Source organism: Anomaloglossus baeobatrachus, chromosome 5 (genome assembly GCF_048569485.1).
Source record: "Anomaloglossus baeobatrachus isolate aAnoBae1 chromosome 5, aAnoBae1.hap1, whole genome shotgun sequence".
NCBI lineage: Eukaryota > Metazoa > Chordata > Amphibia > Anura > Aromobatidae > Anomaloglossus > Anomaloglossus baeobatrachus.
The window spans coordinates 262,784,965-262,804,059 of record NC_134357.1 but is presented as its reverse complement, the minus strand read 5'-3'; the positions used below and the strand labels follow the sequence as shown (position 1 = coordinate 262,804,059).

General features: G+C 46.9%; 1 protein-coding gene across 1 annotated transcript in view; it reads right to left on the bottom strand.

Annotated features, from left to right (window-relative positions):
• Positions 1-19,095, bottom strand: part of LOC142311196 (uncharacterized) — a 69,367-nt gene that overhangs the window by 16,302 nt on the left and 33,970 nt on the right. The window contains exon 2 of the mRNA XM_075349389.1: positions 15,281-15,422. Within this exon, the coding sequence (XP_075205504.1) occupies positions 15,281-15,422 (142 nt within the window). The remainder of the gene's footprint in view (positions 1-15,280; positions 15,423-19,095) is intronic.

The window sequence follows — 19,095 nt, the reverse complement described above, 5'->3', positions numbered from 1 at the left end:
TTTTCAAATAAAAATGTGTTTGTTGTCTATTTTTTTTTTTTATTACTGACTGGGTTGGTGATGTTGGGTATCTGATACACGCCTGACATCACTAACCCCAGGGCTTGATGCCAGGTGACATTACACATCTGGTATCAACCCCATATATTACCCCGTTTGCCACCGCACCAGGGCAACGGGATGAGCTGGGGCAAAGCACCAGGATTGGCGCATCTAATGGATGCACCACTTCTGGGGCGGCTGCGGTCTGCTATTTTTAGGCTGGGGAGTGTCCAATAACGGTGGACCTCCCTAGTCTGAGAATACCAGACCACAGCTGTCCGCTTTACCTTGGCTGGTGATCCAATTTGGGGGGGACCCCGTGTTTTTTGTTTCAAATTATTTATTTAATTTAAAATAACAGCGTAGGGTGCCCTCTGTTTGTTTTGGATTACCAGCCAAGGTGAAGCTGCCAGCTGTGGTTTGCAGGCTGCAGACGTTTGCTTTACCCTAGCTGGCTACAAAAGATAGGGGGACCGCATGTCATTTGTTTTTATTATTTATTTATTTTTTGGCTAAATACAAGGCTAAGCACCTTAGTGCCACATGAAAGTCACAAGAGGGTGCCAGCTTAGAAAATGCAGGGAGGTGGGACATTATATATGTCTTTCTCATCTATCTATCTATCTATCTATCCATCCCTCTATTCATTCATTTATTCATTCATCCCTCTATCTCTCTGTCTCTATATCTATCTATCCATCTCTATATCTACTCATCTATTTATCTTTCTTGCTGCCTCTGTTTTTTGCGGTCCGCAAAAAAAAACGGAAGGCACACGGATGTCACACGGCCGCCACATGGATGCATCCGTGAAAAAAAAAGGACCGTTTTTTTGCGGCCCGCAAAAACGGAACGGTCATGTGAATGTAGCCTTAACAGCAGTCACTGCCTGCTGCCGATCACATGTGACCGTGTGCGGGCTGTGTGTACAGGAGTTCAGCCAAGTTCAGATCAGCTGACTCAAGTGACGGCCGATTAGGCTGGGACCACACGGGGATTACTGCGATCCCCTCGCATTACACTCGGCTCACGCTCAGTACAGAGAGCTGAGTGTCATGCGTGTGTCCCTGCGACTGAGGTCCGACTCTGCGAGCAGACCTCAGCTGCGGGGGGCGGTCCGGCACTCAGGAGGGGAGGGCCAGCACTGAGGAGGGGTGGGAGGGATTTCTCTCCCTCTCTCCTCCGTAGTCGGCTATTGCGATTCTCGCTCTGCACTTGCGGTACACCGATGTACCGCAAGTGCAGTGCGATTTTTCTATCACCCCATACACTTGAATGGGTGAAAAAGAAAGAGTCTTGCATTACAATTGCACCATGCTGCGATTGTTTTCTCGGTCCAATTAGGGCTGAGAAAATAATCGCTCATGTGTGCTGACACACAGGCTAATATTGGTCCGAATGGAATGAGATGTTTTATCGCCCTCCACTCGCACTATTTTTCTCGCCGTGTGGCTTATACCTTACTTGTTCTGTGTCCCCCTGCATCCATCGCAGCGTGTGCGGGCTGGAGTTCAGCTGAGTTCAGATCAGCTGACTCCAGTGCTGGACTGAACTCAGGTGACCTCACAGCCCACACAAGCTGCGATGGATGCTGGGGGACACAGAACAAGTAATCGGCCGACACTGGAGTCATCTGATTACTTGTTCTGCTGGCGCTGTGGTCAGGAGTAGGCATGAGTGAGCAGTAAAATGCTCTGGTGCTCAATGGGCGAAGCCCATGTCGATTTTTTCTTTTTTTTTTAAATTCAGTAAAAAAAACAAAACAAAAAAAAAACAACAAAAAAACAATCACATAACCCTAACCCTAGGGTTAGGGGTAAAAAAAAAAGTGTGGGCTCCCGCTGCATTTTCTATTGCTAAGGGTAACCCAAGCAGCTACTGGCTGCTAACCCCCACTGCTTGGTGTTACCTTCACTGGCAATGTAAAATCCAGGGAAGCCTTTTTTTTTTTTTTTTACTAAAGGTTTTTGCCTAAAAACTTTTTTTAAAAAAAATGACGTGGGTTTCGCCATATTTTTTGTACGCTAGCCAGGTACAGCAGGCAGCTACCGGCTGCCCCCAACCCCCAGCTGCCTATTTGTACCCAGCTGGGAACCAAAAATATAGGGAAGCCCTTTTTTTTAAATTATTTCTTAAATTTCATGAATAATTAAAAAAAAATAAATGACGTGGGCTTCGCTCATTTTTTTGTGTTCAGCCAGGTACAACTAGGCAGCTGGGGATTGGAATCCGCAGCACAGGGTGGCCCAAGCTTTCTGGGCCCCCCGCTGAGAATTGCAGTCCACAGCCGCCCCAGAAAATGGCGCTTTCATAGAAGCGCCATCTTCTGGCGCTGTATCCAACTCTTCCAGTGGCCCTGGTGGCAGGTGGCACGCTGGGTAATAAGGGGTTAATACCAGTTATGTATTACCAGCTGGTATAAAGCCCGAGATTCTTAATGTCAGGCCAAGTTTTACCTGGCCATTAAGAATCTCCAATAAAGGGTTATAAAAAAAAAAGACATCACACAGAGAAAAATACTTTATTAGAAATAAATACACAGACACAGTAGGGACTCCATGTTTATTACTCCCTCTCACCCCTCCACGATCGAGAGATTTCTGTACTGACCATGCCAGGAGAGAGCGAGAGGGAAAAGAGAGAGAGCGAGAGGGAAAAGAGAGAGAGCGAGGGAAAAGAGAGAGAGCGAGGGAAAAGAGAGAGAGAGCAAGGGAAAAGAGAGAAAGAGCGAGGGAAAAGAGAGAGAGAGCGAGGGAAAAGAGAGAGAGCGAGGGAAAAGAGAGCGAGGGAAAAGAGAGCGAGGGAAAAGAGAGAGAGTGAGAGGGAGGGAAAAGAGAGAGAGCGAGAGGGAGGGAAAAGAGAGAGCGAGAGGGAGGAAAAAGAGAGAGCGAGAGGGAGGGAAAAGAGAGAGAGCGAGAGGGAGGGAAAAGAGGGGGGAGAAGAGAGTCGGGGGAGAGAAGAGAGGGGGGAAAGAGAGGGGGAGGAAAGAGAGGGGGGGAGAGGTGCTCTGTCACCAACTTGCTCCACTCTGTGACTTGTGGTGCAGGGGACAGAGTGGAGACAGTTGGTCCCATGCAGCAGGACAGGTGACAAAGCAGAGCGGTGAAATGCTCTGCTCTGACACATGCGGTGCTGCATGTCACCAGCTTGTCAGTGTCTTGCTGCGTCCTGTAGTGCTGGTGGGAGGAGCACATGATCACACCGCCCGACACCGCCCGCTCTCCTGACATCGCAGCAGAGCGGGCGGGTGGAGAGTGAGCTCATATACTTACGTGACAGGGGGGATTTCAGCTGAAGAACCCCCCTGTACTCCACACTTGCGCCCCGTGCCTCACCATCTGCCGGATGCTGTCTTCACCGCTCCACACTGTGCCATCCTCCGGATCCTCCCCTCGATGCTGGGCTGTGACGTGCGGTAGTCACCGCCCACAGCCCTGTCAATCAGTGTGAGTGGCGCCAGCATCCTCTGACGTACCCGTCAAGTTTGAGAGACGGGACGTAAGAGGATACTAGCGGCCACAGCACCAGGGGGTCATGTGACCGACAATGAGCGTGCAGGATAGCGCCGCTCAGTGCCAGAACTGGAAATAGAAGCCAATGAAGAAAACGCCTATAATGGTACGTGGAACTCATAGAGAAAATAAAAAAAATGGGTGAACCACCCCTTTAAGCAGTACATGACCCAGCCTATGTATACAGCTTCTATATGCACTACATGATCCTCAGCCTCTGTATACAGTCTTGATATGAAGTACATGCTCCTCAGCCTCTTTATAACGCCTTCATATGCAGTACACAACCCAGCCTCAGGACACAGATTTCATATGCAGTACACGACCCTGCATTTGTATATAGCCTCCATTAGCAGTACCCTACCAAGCCTCTATATACAGCCTCTATATGCAGTACATGCTCCTCAGCCCCTGTATATAGCCTCCATATCCAGTACATGCTACTTAGCATCTGGATATACTCTCCATATGCAGTACGTGCTTCTGAACCTCCTTATGCAGTATGCAACTCAGCCTCCATATGCAGTACATGATCCTAAGCCCCTGTATACAGCCTGCATATCCCGTACACGACATCGGTTCATAGCCTCCATATGCAGTAAATACACCAGCTTCTGTTTGCAGCCTCCATATGCAGTAAATGACCCAGCCTCGTCCACAGCACCCCGCATGCTCCTTTCCAACAACTTTTAACTATATGAAATAAAGGACTGATTTTATACCTGGTTAGCGCCAACCTCTTCTTATTCTTCAAGTATACACAACCCAGCCTCTGTATACAGCCTCCATATGCAGTATATGATCCAGCCTTTGTAAATAACCTCCATATGCAGTACAAGACCAAGCCTCAGGATACAGCCTCTATATGCAGTACATACAACAGCCTCTGTTTGTAGCCTCTATATGCAGTACACGACCATGCCTCTGTATACAACCTCCAAATGCAGTATATGAACCAGTTTCTGTAAACAGCCTTCATATTCAGTAGGCAACTGATCCTCTGAATAAAGCCTCTATATGCAGTATATGATGCAGCCTCCATATGCAGTACATGCTCTTCAGCCTCTTTATAAATATTCTTTATAGTTTATACAGTCTCCAAATGGAGTACATAACTCAGACTCAGGACACAGCCTTCATAGACCTAAAACACACTTCCGCAAAAAAAACGTCCGTATCACACGGTCCGTTTTTCGGGTCCGTGTTCCGTTTTTTTGGGGCGTTTCTCCGGTACGTATGGCATCCGTGTGATGGCGTATGCGAGCCGTGTGTACGTACGTGTAAAATGTCCGTGTTTGTGTGTAAAATGCCCATGTATGAGTACGTGGAATGTCCGTGTGGAATGTCCGTTTGTGTGTTGCACAATGTCGTTGATACATGTTGGCTGACAGCAGACAGAGTTGTGCGATGAGAATGACCTCGGGTGAACTTCACCCGACTTCATTGTCATGCCGCGGCTCTGTCTGTGTGCCGCGTACTGATTAGCGGTCACCTGTGAAGGATTCACTAGTGACCGCTAATCCCCCGAGTGACTGAAGTTAGCAGCCCTCTCTCATACTTACCGCTCCCCGATCACCAGCGTGGCGAGGAACAGCTGTGCAGAGAATACGTGGCAATAATTACTTTGAAAATGCCGGCCGCTCATTAATCAATCTCGTATTCCCTGCTTTCCCCACCCACCGGCGACTATGATTGGTTGCAGTCAGACACACCCCCCACGCTGAGTGACAGCTGTCTCACTGCACCCAATCACAGCAGCCGGTGGGCGTGTCTATACTGTGCAGTAAAATAAATAAATAATTTAAAAAAACGGCGTGCGGTCCCCCCCCATTTTAATACCAGCCAGATAAAGCCATACAGCTGAAGGCTGGTATTCTCAGAATGGGGAGCCCCACGTTATGAGGAGCCCCCCAGCCTAACAATATCAGTCAGCAGCCGCCCAGAATTGCCGCATACATTATATGCGACAGTTCAGGGACTGTACCCGGCTCTTCCCAATTTGCCCTGGTGCGTTGGCAAATCGGGGTAATAAGGAGTTATTGGCAGCCCATAGCTGCCAATAAGTCCTAGATTAATCATGTTTGTCTTAGTACTCTTGGCCCCTGGTGAAGGCTCCTGCGTGAGCCGCAACGTTGGGCATCACAGTAATTTTGGTGGAAAATAAAGAAACCTTGTTCAAGCATATTATACCTGGATTTGTCCTAATTTTCTCATACACTGTGTGCCGGGACTACTTCCTTGATTGACTATTTTTTTCTCCCGAGCACCAGGATTATAGCAGCTGAGCACAACTTATCCTCCTCTGTGTCTATTGATTTTTTGGTTGTTGCTCCTGCCGTTCTATCCCTCCTTCGGATATGTCGTTTTCTACGTTCTCATATAACGATGTTGATACTTCCGCTATATTATCCAAAGTGCATGTATCTAACCAATTTCTTGTGACTCCCACTGAGGAGATTCGAAGCAAGGACTACGAGAAAGAATTACGCCGACACACTGCCCTGGAACTACATTACATCACTCTAGCCGAGTACCATAGGGCGAAGAGGATCCCTCGCGGACTTCGTATTCCCCTACGACCGACCCTTTTTTCGGACAACACCTCTTATTGCGACAAATATGAGAGCATTCTAAACAAATGCTCAATGGACCTTATACTACTAACCATAGAGTTCTTAGAGAAGGAGATTAATGTAATTGGTGCCAACATTACCACCATTGAACAACAACTACAGAATACCCTCTCATCTACAGAGTTCTCGTCTATTAAAACCAAAACCGAATCCACGATTCTTGAATTTCGTAAAAATCTACAAATACGCAAACGATCGAAATTCCAACGGGACCAAGAGGACTACGTTAAGAACCAAGTCTACACATGGCGTTCATCCAGCTACACCTATCCAAGACGTCCATCTTACCCTGGACATTACACTTCGTCAAACAGCTCGGACAGCGAGCAGAATCAAGCTCACTCTTCTCTTTTTTTAGGTCAGCGACGACCGCAAAAAGGAAAACGCGGCGGAGCAAGGGAGTTCGTCCCGAGAACCGTGACGACTCGCTCACAGGTAAGACCAATTTGGTCTTCAATATCTCTTCCTACACCTTGTCCCCCAGTGAGTCATCAGTCCTCCAGAAGGGCTTATCGTTCTGTCCCACTCCATCCTTCGATTCTTTTACCTTAGATCAGGAGACAAGGAGATTTTTTAGGAACCTCCGTCTTAAGGTGCACTTCGATAATCTACAACCTAATCCCATAGACACCAGTAATCCTGTGTCCTCCGATACCTTCTATCTTAAGGGTTTAGGTCTACGCATTCCTAGTACGTTCTCTCCACCCAAAAATCACCATCCAGTGGAGACATATATTTCCTTGGTCTCTAATGATATTAACCATATCGTGGATAAAATACACAAAGGCACATTCCGCCTTAAACACAATTGCACACCTGACGAGACACGTGCAATCTTTAGTCTAAAGAATAATCCACATATAATCATCAAACCTGCGGATAAGGGCGGGGCCATAGTGGTCTTGGACAAAGCCTACAATCTCTCTGAGATTACTCGCCAGCTAAGTGATGTGAATACCTATACCCCGATCACACGAGATCCTACTTCCAACATATGTAGTATCATCACCAACACTGTCAACTATCATTTACAGATTGGCAGTATCGATAAAAAGCTAGCTGAGTATCTCCACAAGATCAATCCTATCACACCAGTCTTCTATATCTTACCCAAGATCCACAAAAATTTGACCCGCCCTCCAGGACGACCCATCGTAGCATCCACCGATTCTATTCTCTCCCCTCTGGCCATCACTCTCGACAAAATTTTGTCCCCTCTGGTTCCTTCCATTACCTCATACCTTAGGGACACCACAGAGTTCTTATCCCATGTTCATACCTTAGGAACACTACCCACCAATTGCCTACTGGTGACAATGGATGTTAACGGCCTCTATACCAGCATTGAACACCATCTTGGTATAGAGGCTGTTAACTGGTTCCTCGAGCGTTACAGCCCTTTTTCTGAGCAGCAACACACGTTCTGCCAAGACCTCCTACGCATTGTATTGGAACACAATTTTTTCTTATTTGGTGACCAGTACTACATCCAGCGGAAAGGTACTGCGATGGGGTCAAATGTGGCACCTCCATATGCCAACATATTCATGGCCTGGTTCGAGGAACGTCATGTCTACCACTCTCCACTATTTCAGTCTCACGTACTGTCTTGGAAACGGTACATCGATGACGTGTTTGTCATTTGGCATGGTGAGCTTCCTAATCTACTTGCATTCTTTGACTCTCTGAATGATTGTATCCCTACCCTTACTTTCACATTACATCATGATCCCAGGTCTATCAACTTCCTGGATACCACCGTAATACTGGACACAGACGGGCATATAACCACTGACCTATATACCAAGCAAACTGACCGGAACAGCCTCTTACACTACACTAGTAGTCATCCGAAACACATGAAAAATTCTTTACCCCTTTCTCAACATCATAGGATTGCCCGCATTGTATCTGACCCGGAGACCAGAAATACTCGTCATGCTGAAATGAGCTTGAAATTTCAGGAACGTGGTTACCCATCACATATATCCCGTAATGTATTATCTACTGATAATATCCCTAGACCCGTTATGCCTACGAGGATCCCCTTTGTGTCAACATACCATCCTTTTAAGACACCCGTTCGGAATATCATCCGCCAACATTGGCCCTTACTTTCCCGGTCCTATCCATCTATTCCTGAATTCAGCCATCCTCCACTCTTCTGTCATAAGAAATCTAAAAATCTGAGAGATCATTTGGTAAGAGCCGATATTGGCTCTTCCAAACCCTCTCACTTCCAGTCCACCTTGACCACACAGAGGAATGGAACCTTCCCCTGTCTAGGCTGTACACAATGTTCAAATGTGACTAAGGGCAATACCTTCACTCACCCACATACTGGTCAACGTTTCCCCATCAAGGGTCTTTACACATGCGACTCTACATATGTCATCTATCTCATTAAGTGCCCGTGCGGTCTCGGGTATGTTGGGGAGACGACCCAACATATCCGAGACCGCATAAGTAAGCATAAATCCACCATTCGCTGTCAACAAACCCTACTACCCATCCCTTCTCACTTTATTTCACACAACCACTCAATAGCCCAGTTGCGGTACCAGGTCATTGAACATGCCCCCCCGATACGCAGAGGTGGCAATCGGATCCAGAGACTCAAACAGCGAGAAGCCTTCTGGATCCACACACTTAAAACCCTGGAGCCCTTGGGGCTCAATAGGGAATATGAAATTGTTTGTTAAAATCTGCTCCTAATGGTATTTTGTATGTTTTATGAGGTTCTACAGGAGTCCTATCGTACCTATGGTACTTATCCTTGACATTACGGTATTGATTTGTCCTTGTACCTTTTATTATTGGTGTACTTTGAGATTTTCGATACTTTGCCTCATTGTCCTATATGACCCCACTTTAATGTATTTCGTATCATGTTCCCCCCAGTATGGCATACTGTATCATGTTTTGACACCATAGGGATGTTCTCTAGATCTTAATGGTTGACTCAGTTGTCTGAGATATTAGAGATGTTAGCACCTATATAGTATATTACTCATATATTTCCATGTATGTGATTTTACTTATGTTTTTAATGATATTTTCTATCCCCTTTCTTTAGATGTCCTAGAACACCTCCACATGCCTTATAATATGCACTCTGGCCGTCTTCCGCTTCAACACGCTCCACAGCTGCCTATCTGTCTCACCAAGGATTCCTTATCTACAAGGAGTAGCTCTGTATAATCCTGTGCACTTTTGATTCTATTGCACAGCGCATGCGTCCGTTCCATGCCGTCCATCTGCGCTCTATACACTGGAGCGTTGAAAGGATACTGTGCAACGCGCATGCGTAGGCACGTCATATCTACGTCATGTACTTATCCCCGATTCATTACACACTGTGGGTGTGTGCCTGGCGCGTGTCTCCCTCCTATGCCCCGCCCTCGGGGGCGTGGCGGCTGCCGCGCGTCACGCTCACGCCCATACGTCATTTCCACAGTCACATATCACACTGTGTGTGTGTGCCGGGCGCGCGCCGCCCGCCGATGTCCCACCTACTGGGGGGCGTGGCGGTTGCCGTGCGTCACGCACACGCCCGCATGTCTTCACTGCCTCTCCTGTGTGTGAGTGCCTGGCGCGCACCGTCCGCCCACGCTCCGCCCATCGGGGGGCGGGGCGGGTGTTGCGCGTCACGCGCTCACCCACGGGCTACCCCCACACCTGGAAACGGTGATTCTCACTCCCACCAATGGACGAACATAAGCCGGTATATAGAGGCTCACCCTCCTCACAGTCCCCGGGCTCCCTCCACACACTGATATCATCACCATGCCGCTTTAGGTAAGATGTCTCCTCTATGCTGCTTTACGCTTTCCTTGCTTATTCCTCCATATGACCTACTCTATATCTTGATGACATTGCAGGTATTTCCCTGGTGCTCTCACCTTCATCCTAGCGCTTTTAGGTATGTTCCTATCCTCTCCTTGTTTTTTTCCGTCACCTACATACCATCACGCTTATTATTATTCTCCTCTTCTAGTACCACTGATGTTACCTTGGCAATCCTTTCATCATATTACATATGATTAATAATTCAAGTACATATACAACAGTGTCTTATTGGTATGTATTTTCTACTCTCCATCCCCGTATTCCTGCTATATCTTTATAGTAAATTTCCTTTTACTGACAATAGTTTTAATTGGCAGTAATCATCTTATACCACAACTTAACGTGTGAGCCCCTTCACATTGTATGCCAGCCTCTTATTGGTACGTATCCGTTACTAATATAATTTCCCCCCTTCCCCCCCCCCCAACCCCTTTATTTTCACATCACTGTTGTCTCTCTAACTTATTCCGCTTATACTCTCCATATGTCTCCATACTCTCCATATGTCTCCATACTAGGCGCCCTCCTTGTCTGCTCCACATGTAGCAACTTTTTCCTCTACCGAAGTATTCCTTGAATTAACTCTTCTAAGTAAGTCAATCATGGTTCTACTACTATGCTTCCTTTTTCTTCCCCTGTTTTAACACATATAACATTTTGTGCATCTCCTTTTCTTCTTTTCCTCTTCCCAGATTTTTCCTCCTGCTCTCAGGTCCTGATGCACCTATAAGATCTCTTAACAACCATTTACCTTGGGTATGTCCCCTATGCAATTTTTCCTCTTGACTACTTCATACCTTTCTCTTCTTCCTATGCTTCCCTCTCCTCTCTTATAGTCCTTCCCCTCCTTCCTTTCTCTTTCTTTCCTCCTTCCTTGTCTCTTTTCTTCTTCTTGTATATCTTTAGATCCCTCTTCTTCCTTTTTCATCCCTAGCGGTTATATCCTTTTGTCTCACACCTCACACCACGACAATAGTCTCCTATCACTTTCTCATTCCCAAATAGGTTATTTTCATGTTCTCTCCTGATGGAATGTCATGATGCAAATTGTAAAAAATTTTTTTCTGTTTGTTTTTCTCATATCATGTTTGTCTTAGTACTCTTGGCCCCTGGTGAAGGCTCCTGCGTGAGCCGCAACGTTGGGCATCACAGTAATTTTGGTGGAAAATAAAGAAACCTTGTTCAAGCATATTATACCTGGATTTGTCCTAATTTTCTCATACACTGTGTGCCGGGACTACTTCCTTGATCTACCATTGATTAACATGGGTCTCCGTGTGTACATGTGTCCGGTACATGCAAATACGTAACGCACACATACAAATTAAGCGGATGTGTGTTGCGGGTCATATGCAGTACACGACCCACCTTCTGTATACAGCCTCTATGAGTAAGGCATTGCTCCCTAGTCCCTGTATACAGCTTCCATATGAAGTGTGCCTCTTTATATGACCTTGGTCTGCAGTACATCGCTTCTAAAGGCCCTGTCACACACAGAGATAAATCTGCGGCAGATCTGTGGTAGATCTGTGGTTGCAGTGAAGTTGTGGACAATCAGTGCCAGGTTTGTGGCTGTGTACAAATGGAACAATATGTCCATGATTTCACTGCAACCACAGATCTGCCAAAGATTTATCTCTGTGTGTGACTGGGCCTTAAGCCTTCAGATGCAGCTTACAGTATCTCTTGATCTCCTGCTCCTCTCTTTCCTGTTGGTAGGAAGAAGTACAAAGTACATTGTACTTTGCATTATATTCACTTGTGGTGACAGCACAGTAGCACATTTGTACTACAACCACAAGTGCTATCACCAGAACTGTCACTCATGAATGAGAGCCCGCCCTGACAGAAACCAATAAGTAAAGAGTCTTTACACGCAGGTGATCGCACCCGCCCCCGTCGTGCGTGCGTCACGGGCAAATCGCTGCCCGTGGCGAACAATATCGCTCGTACGCGTCACACCAACATACCTTCCTACTGACGTCGCTGTGGCCGGTGAACAAACTCTTTTTTAAGGGGGAGGTTCATGCGGCGTCACAGCGACGTCACACAGCGGCCCACCAATAGAAGCAGAGGGGCGGAGAGCAGCTGCATTAACGTCACTCCCACCTCGTTGCCGTAGGACGCAGTAACGCTGTTGTTCGTCGTTCCCAGGGTGTCACACGTAGCGATGTGTGTTGCTTTAGGAACGACGAACAACCTGCGTCCAAAATGAGCAACGATATTTTGGAAAGGAACGATGTGTCAACAATCAACGATTTTTCCCTTTTTCGTTAGCTGTCGCTCGTAGGTGTCACACGCAACGACGTAGCCAACGACGCCTGATGTGTGTCACGAATTCCATGACCACAGCGATATCTCATTAGCGATGTTGTTGTGTTTAACGGGGCCTTTAGGACATGAAATTGTTCTCAACTGCTCATGAGACGAACTTGAGAATAATGCGGGCGTCACACGGGACGATAAATCGTGCGATCGCATAAGCGATCGCACCCACCCCCGTCGTTTGTGCGTCACGGGCAATTAGTTGCCCGTGGCGCACAAAGTCGTTAACCCCCAGTCACACGTACTTACCTCCCAGGCGACGTCGCTGTGGGCGGCGAACATCCACTTCCTGAAGGGGGAGGGACGTTCGGCGTCACAGCGACGTCACACGGCAGCCGGCCAATAGAAGCGGAGGGGCGGAGATGAGCGGGACGTAAACATCCCGCCCACCTCCTTCCTTCCGCATTGCCGGCGGGACGCAGGTAAGCTGTGTTCCTCGCTCCCGGGGTGTCACACGGAGCGATGTGTGCTGCCACGGGAGCGACAAACAACCGGAGCACAGAAGGAGGAACGAGATTATGAACATGAACGATGTGTCAACGATGAACGAGAAGGTGAGTATTTCTGCTCGTTCATAGGCGTCACACGGTACGATATTTCTGACAATGCCGGATGTGCGTCACTAACGACGTGACCCTGACAACATATCGCCAGATATATCGTACCGTGTGACACCCGCATAACCCTTTAAAGAAACAATCTACTTTTTTTTTGTCAGCTAAATCTTTGTAAATGTGTATGTTATATTGCAAATGTGTTAAAATACTTACCGTAATCTGTGTAAATGTGTGTGTTATTTATTGCAAATGTGTTAATATACTCACCAGTCAATATTTTTCCTGGTTTCCAGAGCTGCTCCAGTCCTCTTCTAAAGGCCGCTTTACACGCTATGACATCGCTCAAGCGATCTCGTTGGGGTCACGGAATTTGTGACGCACATCCGGCCGCTTTAGTAATGTCGTTGCGTGTGACACCTATAAGCGATTTTGAATCGTTGCAAAAACGTTCAAAATCGCTAATCGGTGACATGGGGGTCTATTACTAATTATCGTTCCAGCTGCAGGTACGATGTTGTTCGTCATTCCTGCGTCAGCACACATCGCTATGTGTGACACCGCAGGAACGAGGAACCTCACCTTACCTGCGTCTGCCGGCAATGAGGAACGAAGGAGGTGGGCGGGATGTTACATCCCGCTCATCTCCACCCCTCCGCTTCTATTGGTCGGCCGCTTAGTGACGTTGCGGTGACGCCGAACGCACCTCCCCCTTGAGGGAGGGATTGTTCGGCAGTCATAGCGACGTCGCAGAACAGGTATGTGCGAGTGACGCTGCCGTAGCGATAATGTTCGCTACGGCAGCGATCACCACATATTGCTAGCGATGTCGCAGTGTGTATAGCGGCCCTAAGTCATGTGCTTTCTATTCTGACTTCCCGGATCTCACTGGGATTACTGTGTGTGCCGAAGATACTTTAAGGCGGGCTTTACACGATGCGACTTCGCTACCGATATATTGTCGGGGTCACGTCGTTAGTGACGCACATTGGGCGCCGGTAGAGACATCGCAATGTGTAAATCCTAGGTGCGATGATGAACGAGCGCAAAAGCGTAAAAAATCGCTGATCTGTGTCACGTTGTTCATTTCCATAATGCCGTTACTGCTGCAGATACGATGTTGTTTGTCGTTCCTGCAGCACCACACATCGCTGTGTGTGAAACCGCAGGAACGACAAACATCTCCTTACCTGCGTCCACCGGCAATGCGGAAGTAAGAAGGTGGGCAGGATGTTATGTCCCGCTCATCTCCGCCCCTCCGCTTTTATTGGCTGGCCGCTTATTGACGTCGCGGTGACGTCGCTGTGACGCCTTGAAGGAGGGATTGTTCGGCGGTCACAGCGACGTCGCCGACCAGGTATGTGCATGTGAAGCTGCCGTAGCGATAATGTTCGCTACGGCAGCAAGCACCAGATATCGCATGTACAACGGGGGCGGGTGCTATCGCGCTCGACATCGCTAGCAATTGCTAGCGATGTCGCAGCGTGTAAAGCCCGCCTCAGAGTGAAAGCCTATGTAGCCTTGTTCTATTGTTCCATAGGCTTACATTGGCAAAGCCCATACAAATAAACCCCAGTATGATCCAGCAAGTCGGAATAGAAGACACGTGAGTGAGAATAGGGCTGGAGTGGGCTGGAAATCGGGGAAGGCAGTGATAATTGAGTATATTGACACACACTATATTATATATACATTTAGGCCCCCTTCACATGTCCGTGATTCCGGTACATATGATGTCCGTTTTCATACGTACTGGAGACATGGACTTACACAAACCCATTCAAATCCAGGAGTCTGCGCACACATCTATGTTTTCTCTCGGACATGTGTCTGTGTGCCAGACACGTCTCCGTGTGTTCCGCACAATAACAAGTCCGTTTTTCTCCGGCAGCACTAAGGTCATACTGCCCGCACATTGATGTGATCTGTGTGACATCAGTGTGGCTCGTTTGAGAGAAAACACGTGTCTTTGAAATAAAATTATTTTCTATACTCGCCTGTCTCCAGCCCTGCTGTCTTCGGTGCTGCTGTGACTTGCTTCCAGGCCGCTCATTAAGCTCGTGCATATTCATTGTACCATGGACCCAGAAGCAGCAGTGCCGGAAACAGCAGCGCCAAAGACAGGTGAGTAAAAAGTTCCTGCTCTCTGTGTACTATCACAGATAGCAAACAGTGAACACTAGTGTGCCAATCACAGCCCACGAATGGCCATACGCACCTTCAACGCAGTCCGTGCAAAATTTCAGTGTTTTCACGGACGTGTGAAAGGGAGCCTAAGAGCCTAAGACAAGGTCAGCAAACAAAATAAATTACTGGGAGTACTCCTTTAAGTTTGTATACAACATCAAGAAACAAAATTTCTCACTTCTCCAGTCAACAAGTAGATAATCTCCAGGGCAAGGTGTAGTATCTTCTCAGTCATCTCACTATTCTTTCTGTCCATCGTTTGGTCTTTGGAAAAATGGTTGGTAGCTTTGTCTGGTTTCTGTGGCGGATCATGAAGACCCCTGAAAAGAAAGTTTATTATAGATAATAATCAAACAGATGGCTCCCTGATTTCTACAAGTTCAACTGTAAAGTTTAATTGTAGAACTTTTAATAAACATGCTACAGAGAATTAGGCAAATTGCTGCATTAAAGCTACTTGGAATAAATAACAAGCTGTTTACCCCTTCCTGTCCTTTTACACACTATTACATTGCCACAACACCAAAGCCTGGGTGATCTCTGTGTTTTTATTTACAGCGTTCTGAAGAGTTGTAGCCACCACCATGGGTGCCCAGCTGCCGGGAAGAAATTAGGGGGAACCTATCAGGTGCAATATGCACCCAGAACTACAAGCAGTTTTGGGTGCATATTGCTAATCCCTGCCTTACAGTCCCTGTATCTAGTAGCATAGATAAAGAGATCTTTAGAAGAAGTATTTCTAAAGATCTTTTATAAAATGCTAATGAGCACAGGGACTAGTCGAAACGGCGTTAGTTCCTGTGCTCATTCAGCTGTCTTAGGTCCCCTTCACACGTCAGTGATTCTGGTACGGTTGTGCTTTTTTTTATACATACCAGAATCACTGACATATGCAGACCCATTATAATCAATGGGTCTGCTCACACATCAGTGATTTTTCACTGAACGTGTCTCTGTGCAGGGTACACGTGTGTCCGTGATTCTGCACGGAGACAAGTCCGTTTTTTATTGGCATCACTGATGACCCACGGACCACACTATGGTGTGATCCGTGTGTGATCCGTGAAACACGTACCAGAAAAACACTATAAAATAATAAACATTTTCAACTCACCTTGTCAGCAACGCACTGTGCAGCCTCCGCTCTCTGCAGCTCCTGCCCGGCTCATGAATATTCATGAAAGCAGGAACAGACGACCCGGAAGTAGCTGCAGAGAGCGGTAGGCAGACGCTGCAGAGCCGAGGAGTTCAGCACAATGGAGAGCAGGAGCGAAGGCAGGTGAGTAATGTCCATTTTCAATCACGGATTGCACATGGACAACCCACATGTGACGTGGAACACGGAGGGACATGTGCGTGTTTTACCCGTAAGTGAAGAACGTCAGTGTTTTTCACTGACGTGTGAAACGGGCCTTAATATGTTGGTACACCCACAGGGGCGTGCTAACATACTATTCAATGCAGCAACACCAGCTGTGATGTGTGTACCTGTGTTCGCTAACACAACTGTTCCGAAGTCCTGACACTTCCGGTCATGTGCACTAGACTTCTCTGATGCCGAGACGTGTACACCAGGCTTCATACTGCGCATGACCGGAAGTGCTTGGTGTTAAAAAGAGCGGTGACAATGGATACAGGTACAATAGATGCTAGAATGTACGGGCTCCTCCCAGGTATAATGTAGTTTGTCATGTGATATAGGGGGCGTGTTCACAATGCAGCCCGATGTTTTCCAGATGGAATAAACATTCTTTTTCTAAGTCCACGTGGGCATGGAGTTGTTTATAATAGATTATAGTGGACAAGAGGAAACATTGTCACGATAACCAACTAGGCTGGTCATGCCCACTAACCTAAAGTAGCATACACATTTTAGGCGCAACCATACAGATACGCACGTCACCGCTGGTGATGACGCTAGGCAATGGGCATTGAATAGCATGCTAGCACACCCCTGTGGGCGTGCTAAGAGGGCGGAACGAGAGAAGTAACTAACGTTTTTGCGACTAGTCCCTGAGTTCATTAGCATATCATAAAGGATCTTTATAAATCATTTTTCTAAAGCTGTCTTTATTTATGCTAGTGTATACAGGGATGGTTAGGCAGGGATTAGCAATATGCACCCAGAACTGCTCATGGTTCTGGGTGCATAGTGCACCTGACAGGTTCCCTTTAACTTTATTCCATCCTACAGCCCCTGACTTTCAGTCATAGAGGCACTGCTAAAAACATAGTGAGCGGCGGCTGTTACCTTGCCCCAGTACTGATCGATGGCCAGCTCTACAATGCATCAGTGTTGAGCTGGCTGTCAGTGGCGGGGGTGTGGTTACAGCCACCGCTCACTATGTACTGAGTGGTAATTGAAACCACGCCTCTATGAATGAAAGCCGGAGGCTGCCATGTGCAACAAAAATAATTTTCTCCTGCCTACGGGGCTCTCAGGTAAGTGGCCGCATTGCTTCGAAATGATATTAACCTGCAGATTAACCCCATATCTGCAGGTTAACCACTTTGCCTTTGACATACATGTACATCAAAGGTAGTGTCCCTACCTTTGACGTGGGCTCAAATGCCGAGCCTGCATCTTTCCCTGTATATGACGGCTGATTTTATCAGCCATCATGTGCCTCTAACAACCGCAAGTGGATCGGAGCGCCGCCTGCGGCTGTTAACCTGTTAAAAACTGCTGTCACTCTCTGACATTGGCATTCAACACACGTTGATAGGGATCGCGTCAATCCATGCTCCTATCAGCACACTCGTGAAGTGATCGCAGGGTGCCGATGGGTTGCCATGACCCAATCTGCTGAAGATTCCTGTGTCTGTCATTACGATCCTCCTGTGAAAGCCAGCTTGTAACTGGCGTTTATAGGATATCATTATTTTAGCTATACATAGTGGTGCTGATGTACCGCTATGTACTGCACAAGAGATAGGATAATTCCAGCTTCAAGTCCCTAAACGGATAAAAAAGTTTTTAAAAATATGAAAAATAAAACAAAAAAAAAACAAAAATGTTCAAATCACGCACCTTTTGCCCCATTAAAAATAAAAATTAAAAATACAGTGGAACCTCGGTTTACGAGTAACTTGGTGTGCGAGTATTTCGTAATACGAGCAAAGCTTGCTGTAAATTTGTAACTCAGTTTACGAGCAATCTTTGCTGTACGAGCAAATACTCACCGCACACACTTCCGGTTCCGTACTTTCACCGCACTCTGACCTGTTCTTGCAGTCTGCACAAACACGCACAAACACACACAAAAACACACATATTATGCTCACCTTACCCTGCGTTCTGTTGGCGGCCTCCTTGTTCTTGTAGTCCGCAGGTACAGTATGTGTATCGGGTAACCGTAGCGACGATGGAGGCAGCACGCTGACCAATCAGAGGCAAGCGGCTCCTGCGTATGACATTGACAGCGGAAGCTCCTGCATCGTCACGATGGTTACCAGATACATATACCTGTGGACTACAAGAACCAGGAGGCTGGCGAGGGAACGGAGGGTAAGGTGAGCATAATATGTGTGTGTTTGCCCGTGTTTGTGCGTGTGTGGAATGGCACAATAGGGGATCAGGATGGGACATTGCACAAGTTGTGGAACGAATTGTCTGAGCTTCCATTATTTCCTATGGGAAATTTTGCTTTGCTAGACGAGTAACTTGGTTTATAAGCACACTCCCAGAACGAATTGTTCTCATAAACCAAGGTTCCATTGTACACATATTTGGTATTGTTGTGTTTGTAAAATATAAAATAAATTAATCCCATTGGTAAACAGTATAATAAGAAAAAAAATCAAAATGCCAGAATTATGTTTTTTTGAACGCCGCAACATTGCAATAAAATGCAACAAAAGGCCGTCAAAACATTGTTTCGATCCTAAAATGGTATCTGTAAAAACGTGTTCTCGGCACATAAAAATATACCCTCACACAGCCACACGGAAAATGGTGGCACAAGCAAATTTTTTTTCTTACAAAAGTTCACA